Source organism: Vipera ursinii (genome assembly GCF_947247035.1).
Source record: "Vipera ursinii genome assembly, chromosome: 4".
Classification (NCBI taxonomy): Eukaryota; Metazoa; Chordata; class Lepidosauria; order Squamata; family Viperidae; genus Vipera; species Vipera ursinii.
In genome coordinates this window covers 49,808,587-49,819,882 of record NC_139514.1, presented here as the reverse complement: position 1 = coordinate 49,819,882, position 11,296 = coordinate 49,808,587, and the positions used below count along the sequence as shown (strand labels likewise).

The 11,296-nt window shown below is 37.4% G+C and overlaps 1 protein-coding gene across 2 annotated transcripts in view; it reads left to right on the top strand.

Moving 5' to 3' along the window:
• The window catches only part of GRIK1 (glutamate ionotropic receptor kainate type subunit 1), a 161,636-nt gene extending 155,458 nt beyond the window's left edge, over positions 1 to 6,178 (top strand). For both annotated transcript variants that reach the window (XM_083361817.1, XM_083361816.1), the window contains one exon: positions 5,751 to 6,178. In XM_083361817.1, coding sequence (XP_083217943.1) covers positions 5,751 to 5,906 — 156 coding nt within the window. In that variant the 3' untranslated portion in view covers positions 5,907 to 6,178. The remainder of the gene's footprint in view (positions 1 to 5,750) is intronic.
• The last annotated feature ends 5,118 nt before the right edge of the window (positions 6,179 to 11,296 follow it).

The window sequence follows — 11,296 nt, the reverse complement described above, 5'->3', positions numbered from 1 at the left end:
TATAATTTAATAAATAAATAAATAATATAAAGGGTACTATGATCTATGATAATATGGGTCCCAATGTGCACATTTGCATGAAGATGAATTAATGAGTGCAGCCCCCAATCATATAACAACCATGTTTGGCCAAACCATGCTAGAAAATATCATAATTTACAGCAGGGTACATGTCTCTGCAGTATCTCTTTGAAATCACTAAATCCCATTTCGCTCTTTTTATTATTTTCGAGGTGGAGAAGTTAAGGGGCAAACTGTTTGCAAAGGCTTAAATATCCCTTAATCCTCCTCTTCCCCACCTCCAGGAAAAGGCATTCTGTTCCTGCCTTTTTGAGGAACTGACCTTCAACATGCAAAGCCTGGGGTCGCCCTCAAATTTTTCCATATAAGTGCTTGTTATCATTGCAGTGATCTCTTATTTTTATGCCTACATATTGGGGTTGGTTTGAATCTGCTACAGACTTGTATGAGATACAAGAATGTTACCCTCTTAATAGTCTGGAGCAGACAGAAATCAACATTAAAACAAAATTGATTAAAATATTGTGTGCATGTATCCCTGAGAAAATGGGTTGATTCTTGCCAGACAATAAAATAATAAAAAAGTAAAAATTCAAATTCTTTTCTTCAATGAAATTTTAATAAAAGATATGAGAAATATTTTATTTATTTTATTTATTTATTACATTTTTATACCACCCTTCTCCCGAAGGACTCAGGGCGGTGTACAGGGCAATAAATACAAAAACCAGGATACAAAAGTTAAAAGCGAATTAAATAAATAAATGCCCAAAGTTAAAACAATAATTAAGATACATTAAAACCCCAACCCTAACCCATCAGACCAGGTCAGACTGCTCAAATAGATATGTTTTTAGATTGCGCCGGAAGGAGCAAAGGTCGGGGGCCGTCCGGAACTCAACCGGCAAGCGGTTCCATAGGTCTGGCGTGCCCACAGAGAACGCTCTCCCCCTGGGGGCCACCAATCGACATTCTTTGATCGGAGGCACCCTGAGGAGGCCCTCTCTGTGGGAGCGCACTGGACAGAGGGAAGTTGACGCCGGCCGCAGGTGTTGCCATAGGTAATCCAGACCCATGCCATGTAGGGCTTTGTAAGTCATTACTAACACCTTGAATCTCACCCGGAGGACAACCGGCAGCCAATGCAGCTCGCGGAGCAAAGGTGTAACATGGGAGTATTGGGAAACTCCCAGCACAACTCGCGTGGCTGCATTCTGCACAAGTTGGAGCCTCCGAGTGGACTTCAAGGGCAGCCCCATGTAGAGAGCATTAGAGTAGTCTAGACGAGAAGTCACGAGCGCATGAGTGACTGTACGTAAGGCATCCCGGTCTAGATAGGGTCACAACTGGCGCACCAGGCGAACCTGGGCAAAGGCCCTCCTAGTCACAGCTCCAATATGCTCTTCTAAGGAGATGAAGGTAGTTGCTATACAAGTTGGTAAAGTTTAATAGATTGACACATTTAATATAATACAGTAAAATCTGCATATGTACCCTAGAGAATTTCTATATTATTACATATGTTTCACAAATTTCATTTTCCATAAGAATATTGTCTTATAAGTTTTGATATCATTCTGTTTAAAATTTTGTTACACTGGTTAATATTATTTTTTCTTTTTCTTCCATCTTTTCCTTTCTGCATGCAACAAGGCCTTTTGTTTCTTTTATGGACAACAGTGTAAACAAACTCACCCATCCAACTCCACTTCTGGAACTACCTTGTCTACAGAGTTAGACTGTGGCAAATTAATTCGGGAGCAACAAGGGATTCGAACGCAACCCTCAATTCATACTGTATAGTTACCATAAAGGAAAGGTGTGTTTAGCTAAGAGCAAATTCTGTCGACAACATACATTAAGGGGGGAAAACTCTGAGATCAAAATAACTTATTTCTTCATGTACCCAAGGATTTTTGGGTTGTATTTCCAATAGAAGCCTAGCAGGTGAAATAGCGTAGGAAGAAGAGATAAAACAGTTAATCCTTCAGCCTGTTTGAGAAAATCTAGGTAAATGTCTTACATGCTCCATACTGTAGTACAGGGTTGTCAAACTCAATTTCATTGAGCGCCGCATCAGCATTGCGGTTGCCCTCAAGGGGCCGGGTGGGTGTGGCCTACTGGGTAGGTGTGGCTAGAGTGTGTATGGCCTACTGGGTGGGCGTGGCCAGTTCTACATCGTTCGTATCAAGGGTGCCTATGGGGGCCTGGGCAGGAGTGGGATAGATCTGAGGGCCTCTGCCAGAAGGAGGGTCTCTGGGCCAGGGCCAAGGCAGTGGGGGCTGTTCCCTCACTGTTTCCAGGATGACTTCGCGGGCCACATGAAACCATTTCGCGGGCCGGGGCCGGCCCCCGGGCCTTGTGTTTGACATGTCTGCTGTAGTAGAACATTATGTATATAGTATGACAATATAATATGACAATTTCCAGAATAACAGGGCAGTGGTGTTTGCAGGATAGGGATAAGGGAAACAATTATAAAAAGAAATAAATACAACAGTTGTGGCAATGTGATCAAAATCCCATCACTCTCTGCACTGATAAAATTATTAAAAGCGGTGGGGCTTTGATTGTGCTGCAGCAACCATCGTCCTGTACTTCTGTACAGATACGGTAGTTGGGTCTTGCATGGAAATGCCAAATAGTTCCTCAAATGGAAAATTCTGTATAGAACAAGTGTAAGTGAGCGTGGATAGCCTGAAACTCTCTGAATTTTAAAAAGCCAATAGAGATCAGATAGAATCCTCATCTGTAATGCAATGCATGGGCACAAGTTCACCTTATCATTTATTTAACCATGTGGAGAGAAATACCAATCTTGTTCCATTGCTCCAGTGGGAATGCTCATGCCTGCTGGCCTTGCAGGACTTTATTTATTTATTTATTTATTTAATTAAATTTTTATACCGCCCTATTCCCGAAGGACTCAGGGCGGTTTACAGGGCAGCATAAAATACAATATAAAAATAGTATAAAATTAAAATAGATTAAATTACTTAAGCCCAACAATTAAAACAATATTAAAAGCTAAAACCCCTTCAATCCAGGCCTGATAGATCAAAAAACCAGGTTTTCAGGTCCCGGCGAAATGAACGCAGATCGGGGGCGGTCCGAAGTTCCACCGGTAAATCATTCCAAAGGGCAGGCGCGCCCACAGAGTTACAGTTACAGAGTTACAGTTATGTATCTTGCTGCTTGCATCCCGTGTTTCCGTTGGGATCAGTCACTGCTGTGGATTATTTTTGTATGATTCATCTTTTTTCAGAGTTGAATAATTTGCCTTCATTTTTACTTTCCAGGTGGAATTAATTAAAATCATACTTTTCCTTTGGAGTAAATGTAACAATGAGGTGTTAAAACAATATAGCTTTATCTTTACCAATAAATTTATGAGTTTTTTTTCCAAGCAAGAGCCTGGAAAAGCCTGTTAACATTGCAGCCTGTTAATGGTCCCAGGGATACATGCAGTAATGGGGAGGAGGAAGAATCATAGCTATCTGATCCAATATATTGCACTGATTATAAGACAAGGAATAACTAAAACAGACTAGATGAGCCAAGAATTAATCCTATATCTAAAACATTCTACAGAGAATCTTATAACCTACTTTATTTTTATACTGTAATCCATTCTTTTGTTCTGCTTCAGTTCATTTTGTCAAAAAGCTATTGTTTCTACACTTGTGATAAGGCCTTGCAAACACATTTTAAGATATACACACACACCCTCCCTAAAATCTAGCAGAGGAAACTATTTTATTGGATCGGTCTTCAATCTGTAAGATCTTTAACAGGATGCCAGAGTGCATCGATAACTTGGTGCTGCCTACAGTTTTCCCTTCTCTGAGCCAGGAGCTCAGCACAATGAGTTTCTGTACTGGTTTCATGCTTATCTTAACTATTCTAAATACAACCATTATTCAAGTAAATGAAGATGTATCGTTAAGTCATAATCTTTTATATTTTTAAAATATTTTCTATAAATAAAAATATGGGTGAACAATGACCTTTTGCATATTTTATATGTATAACATGAATCTGACCATTAGATCATTGAACTCATGTATTGCATATTTCTGTATTCTACACCAGCCTTCCCAACTTTTGTATCTTCAGATGTGTCAGACCACAATTTTCATTTCCCAAGAAAGCACAGCTGTTAGAACATTCTAGGCAGCCTAGGTGTTTTTTTCCTTTATTGTTCTTTTCTTGTTGTTTTCATTCCCCTGATGTGAATATTTTGAAAGTCCTATATTTTTACCTTATTATGTGTTAAGAATATTGTCTTACTATGCGATGGTAACAGATTTCTGGTCTTTACATTATTTGATAATGTTCTTGGGAGGATGACCTTAGCAGAAACAATAAGGACTTTTTTTAAAAAAAATAATCCATGCAGGTTTCTACTTTCACAAACACTGACTTCTACACAGAACTTATAATGGGAACATGGAAAAAAGCCTTGCTACTCTGACAAGCAGCAATTCTCCAGAGTGTTTTTTATCCTATTTTCAGTTGCTAGGAGTTGAGTTTGGGATTATTGCTTGCAAAGCATGTTGAGTGCTACACAGTAAAGGTGTTTTCTTGAAGATAAATATGAGAATTGTCTATTCATACATATATATGTCTATTCATACATATACATATATGTATATGTATACATATACGTATACTGTACCTGTCTACTTGCTGCCATAGGCTGTAAAGATGCTTTTTTTTTTACTCCAGTCCTCAAAAACAGTCATACTGGAGGTTTTTTTGGAACAACAAAACTCATTTTCAATAAAACAGATGGAAGAGAGGAAAAACAAATTCCCTATTGGCAATGAACAATCTTGTCACTATATATATCATGACATACTGTGACATTTTTTGCCTTTGTGGAGCTGGGGTGGGCGTAGCCTGCACGTGACACATCTGGCCCACAGGCTGCCAATTTGACATCCCTGCACTAATTGATCAGGACTCTGATCTTTAAAAAGTGGTGTGGAAAACTAAGGCCCACAGTTTAAAGACTATCTCTATAGTTAATATATGGTTTTAATTGTTTACAACTATTCATCTTGTTAAGATACAGCTGTATCTCAAAATTGCTCTTTAAAATGAGCAGTGCAACTTGAAACCGACTCCTAATTTGTTTATCAAATAAACAAGAATCTGGCCTGCATTGTATTTTGTAGAATGATACAGATTTAAATGAAGAAAACAAAACGTTCTTTCCACACTGCCGTAATACTGTTGCTTTGGTCTTAAGTACTCTTGATATACTTAATTTTCTTTTGTTTTTCTAATGGTTGTACTGCTATTTTTTATTTATTTATATTGGTTTTATTTATTTTTTACTATACCTTCTGAGATCTGTTAGGATGGAAAATAATTTAGCTATACTGAAAATCATAGCTAAGTCAAGAGCTATTGAAGGCTGAAGAACGAACTGCCTATATTTTCTGGTCCAAAAGTTAGTAATATATAATCAATCTGTAACAATAAAGATGATAATCAAATAGTGATCAAGGAATCAGAGTTTTCTGCAACCCACCAAAATAATGATTTGTATTTAAGAGGAGGTTCTTTTATTGATAACAGTGAACAAATTAATCAGCATTAGATCCATAATTACTTGCACAAGATATGACTGTCACATTTACAGCTAGGTTTAAATTCTAATAAATACACTGTGGAAATCTGTTGTTAACTTCAATAAATTTTTCTCTCCTATCTTTTATCAGTGTCTTTCTTTTAATGCCATAATGGAGGAACTTGGAATTTCACTCAAACATCAGAAGAAATTAAAGAAAAGATCAAGAACTAAAGGGCGTACATCTTTCACAAATATCCTTACTTGTCATCAGAGACGGACTCTTAGAAAAGAAACCATGGCTTGAATAAATGCAATTTTCCCTGTAAGAGATATCACAATAAAAGTAAAAACAAACCTTGATGCCCACTTATGAAAAGACAACTATTTTATTTTACAGTCTGATTTTCTTCTTTTTACTCCAGAGAAAATACAACAGATTCAGTCTTCCCATATGACTCATAGACTACTAATCACCCCAAAGCATTTCATTTTTACTTTTGGAATAATATCACCTATTTTGCATCCCTTTGCTGTTCATTATTCTTTGCTGTATGTGGTTTATAAATAAATAAAAAGATTTTTGGGGACTGGAGTATCAATGTCTTCATTTCAGAAATCATAAATATTTATCATATAAATACATGAAACTTTCCTCACATACATGTGTGTCTATATACCCACCTATCCCCATTAGCAATCATTTTTAATACGTTCTAGTGGTATCTTAAATTAGATTAGTTCAGTGATTCCAAGACTTGTTTTATTATTATGGTTGGTTCCTCAGACACCCAGTTGTCTAGAGTTGATTTAGCATTTTTATTCACCGATTGTGAGCTTCTCAGGGCCAGGATAGGTTTTAATTATTGTTGCATTATTTATATTTTAGGACTTCCCATCCCAGCAGTCTCTGGAGTTTACAAAAATAGTAAAAAATAGTTAAAAACACAAAACAGAAAACCCAGACTAAGACAACCATAACTATACAACAGGAACTCCACAAACCCCAGGCTTTGGCCGAGAGCCAGGTCTTACAAGCTTTCCAGAATCCCAAGACAGAGGTTGTGGTCTGTATGTCTGGGGGGGGGATGCTGTCCCAGAAAGTGGGGATCATACATTTCCCCAGTCCCACAAGATGACAACATTTAATAGGTGCCTGTCCTGGACATAAATGGAATCTCAGATACCAGGTTTTATGTCATGGATAATACTAATAATAATCCCAGCAACTCTGGGTGGTTTACAAGTATCTGTAATCCTTGAATTGTGCCTGGAAACTGAATGGCAACTAATTCAGCTTCCATAGCATCAGTGACACATAGACATAAGCAAAAGTGCCATTATTTCTCACACTGCTGCATTTTGAACCAGCTGTAGCCTCTTGATGGTCTCCAAGGCCAGGCCCATATTGAGTGCAATGCAATAATTAAATAATACCCATGTAGAAAGCATAATCCAATCTGTGAGGTAATCAAGGCCTAAGTAACTATCTAAGAGGCCTTCCACTTGAGGAAAAAGTGTAATTGGTGCACAAGATAAACCTGTGCAGAGGGTCTCCCAGTCACAGCTGCCACCTGCTCTTCAAGCAGTAGCTGCAAATCCAGGAGGTCCATAAGGTGTGGTTTCATGTAGATCTTAAAAGAAGTGATGAGAATATTGAGCTCTGAGACATTCCACAAGTGTAGGGATGTCAGTTCAATTCTACACCTGTCAACACTGACTGACAGCAGCCACTTAGAAAGGTGGTGAATGGCAGCAATAGAATACCTCATATTCTCAACCTCAACCTCTAGTCCAGAAGACAGTTATGGTCAATGGTACCCAAAACTGGTAAGAGGTCAAGGAACTCAAAGATGGATGCACCATTCTCTACAGCAGACATGTCAAACACAAGGCCCGGGGGCCGGATGCGGCCCGCGAAGTGGTTTCATGCGGCCCCCGAAGCCATCCTGGAAACATTGAGGGAATGGCCCCCACTGCCTTGGCCCTGGCCCAGAGACCCTCCTTCTGCCAGAGACCCTCAGATCTGTCCCACTCCTCTCCCAGGCCCCCATAGGCACCCTTGATGCCAACGATGTAGAGTTGGCCACGCCCACCCAGTAGACCACGCCCACACAGTAGGCCATGCCCACTCAGGCCATACCCACCCGGCCCCCTGAGGGCAACCGCAATGCTGATGCGGCCCTCCATGAAATTGAGTTTGACACCCCTGCTCTACAGCAAAGGTTATAAGCAAGCATGACTAACAGTCTCTGTACTATAGTCTAACATGAAATTCAGCTGAATACATCCAGATAATCTATTTCCTCCAAGATCCTCTACAATTGCTACCTAATCACTTTCCCTATAACCTTCCCCACAAATTGTTGATAATTGTTCAGCATGGAGGGTCAGTTCCACCCCCTAAATCACAGGTGTCAAACTTGCCACGTCATGTGACATGTTGTGACATGTCGTGACTTTTTTTTTTCATTGTTGGAGCTGGGGTGGGCACGACCTCCGAATGATGCAACCAGCCTACAGGCCAGCAGTTTGACACCCTTGCCCTAAATGGATGAGTTTGGTCACTTGTTTCATTAGTCCACAGATGAGAGGAGGTGCAAAGTAGGGCAGGAGGTCTATCAATATTCATTAATGATTATTATATAGGAAATACTGTTATATTTCCGATAATACAGGAAAGTGACTTCTTAATTTTTAAAAAATGTCTCAAACAATAAAATTATTACTGAATTTGATCAGACAAAATTAATGTTTTCTGTTTATCAAGGTAATTTTGAATAAACACAGAGATATTTAATAAAAAATTATTTGTTGGGACCTTTATGCCACAAAAAATATACTTTTAGAGGAGTTCAAACATTTCTGTGCTGCCAAAATATTCATCCAGCAATTTCAAAGAAATGAAGACTAAGTAAATGTAGCAAAATTGAGCCAGAAAATCAGGTAATAGAAACTGATCCAGTATTTGAACTTACGTTGCTTTTTGTAAGCACTGTGGGTTTCTGCAGTACTGCCTGAAAAGAATCTTCTACTTTAACATAGTTATCTCTGTTTAAAACAATAAATATTCATACAGAAATATAAATTACGTTCCCCTTCTTTGCCATACTGATTTTATGTAACCAATAAAATGTATAGAATTTATTGATAGGGAAACCGCAAACTAGCTTCGATCTGGTAATTTTTTTCTGTATAATATTGACAGGAGATCTAGGGCATTTTTATTACTCTTTTATAAAAACACCCTCCTTCTCCAAATGGAAAATCTGGAGCTGGTAAACAATCATGAGTTCCATTTAATTCATAAAATGTATAAAGTGAACAAGCGTCTCTTCTAATTTGGATACCTTGCACATTTAAAAAACTAAGTGGAATATTGTTCCCGACTGAATCAGTTTCATTCCTGATAGAATCTGGAAATTATTTTATAATTCCTATTTGTAGTAAATGTATTTTTCCCATATCATTCTCATATTATTATAATCAAACATTTCCTTGGGAAGCAGTTTGTTTTATTGCCACCATAATTGCACTGATCCAAACTGAAAGTTTTTTTTTCCTTTAAGTATAAATCCCTGCCTTTTTTTAATCCCATGATCACCCTTTACTATATGATTTAAGGAATCGTATACTCCATTCAACAATTATTGTATTTTCTACTTCTAAATCGCAGGTACAATGTCCAGTCTAGAAAGGCAAGAATTTTGCTCAAAATATATATCCAAATAATATAATAATATGAGTTATAATAATATAATATAATAATATGAGTTATTTATGCTAGTGAAAGTGACTACTTTGGGCAGAGAACTCTGCTCTTTATTTTTAGCATTCTGCCTCTTATACGTGCATTACATGGAACAATATGTCTATCAGTGTGCTTGATTCTGATGGCAAAAGCATTTTGAAATTCATGGCACAATTCTATTTTCAGACATTTTACTTCAAGAAAAATGCATCCACCCTCCCCGGATTAATGCACTTGAATGATATGTATTAGTTGATTACTAAAAATCACAGAGGACTGATTAAGCCTATTCACAGGATGCTGAATACTTGACTACGCTCTTGTAATGCATTATGCACATTAGTACATGATTGAATGAAAACAGATAATACCGCTAACCATCCACTCCACCTTAACATTCAAGATATCTGTTATGCTGTCCTATTATTCCTTCTTATCTCATGGGCATGAACTATGCACATCTGTGCTGATATATGCTAACTTTATGCATATTGACTCAGACTTTTCTGGATCGGTGATTTCAGCACTCATAATCCTTATGCCACAGGGTTTAAAGACAACTTCCACTGTTGTTTTTTTCTAGAAATATCCAGGAATGCACAAATGTGTAAAATATTTAAATATGTATGGCTTACTTTTTTTCAGTTTTAAGTTAATTCCCTTCTGCTTCTTGATCAGTCTGAAGGTTTTTTTACAGTGTGTAAACTTTATTTCTACTACACATGCACACGCGCACAGAGAGAGAGAGAGAGAGAGAGAGAGTTTATTACAAAGCATGATTAACAAATGATAATTGTATTTTAGTCTGTAAAGTAGGTCAGTTGGCATTAAAAAGATCCCTTAATTGATGGATCCTGATGTAAAAAATTCATCTAATTTCCATTACAAAACTCTCTAAGCTGATAGCTGCATTACATCTTGTGACAATGAACTGTGCTCAGAAGATTTTTTTCCTCTTTCTCTGCTGAACCAGTCACCAATAGATTTCATTTCAAAGCCTACAGCAATATTGTTTAAAAGTTATATTCAGTTTGGAAATATACTGTTCATTCTTTTTTTATCTTTTATAGTTTTACACAATGTATTTTGAGATGAAAAATGTAAGCACAATATTCCAGAAACACTGTAGATTTAGTTAAAAAATAATGATGCAGGTTTTTTTTATTTTCAATTGTTTTTTCAAGAACTACTAGTAATGAACTGGCACTCCTTACTGTTGCTACATGATAAATTAATATGTTCCTCAATTTCCACAATATGGTGCCAAGATTTGATTTCGGAAAGTCAGTCAGTTTATGTTTCATCAATACATAAAGATATACTGATTTATATCTTTATATCTTGCATAAAAGTGTCATATTTTGATCTTACCTGGGACCTTTATGTTTTCCATATTATAAACTACTCGTAATTTGGATGTAAGTTCTACAGCAGCAGTTTCAATAATAATAATAATAATAATAATAATAATAATAATAATAATAATAATAATAATAATAAGAAGAAGAAGAAGAAGAAGAAGAAGAAGAAGAAGAAGAAGAAGAAGAAGAAGAAGAAGAAGAAGAAGAAGAAGAAGAAGTAGTTGGAAGGGACCTTGGAGGTCATCTAGTCCAACCCCCTGCTAAGGCAGGAAACCCTATACCATTTCGGACAAAAGGCTGTCCAGTCTCTTCTTAAAAACTTCCAGTGTTGGAGCATTCACCACTTCTGGAGGCAGGTTGTTCCACTGGTTAATTGTTCTAACTGTCAGGAAGTTTCTCCTTAGTTCTAGGTTGCTTCTCTCCTTGATTAGTTTCCATCCATTGCTTTTTGTCCTGCCTTCAGGCGATTTGGAGAATAGCTAGACTCCCTCTTCTTTGTGGCAGCCCCTGAGATATTGGAACATTGCTATCATGTCACCCCTCACCCTTCTCTTCATTAAACTATTAAATACATATCTTTATTTT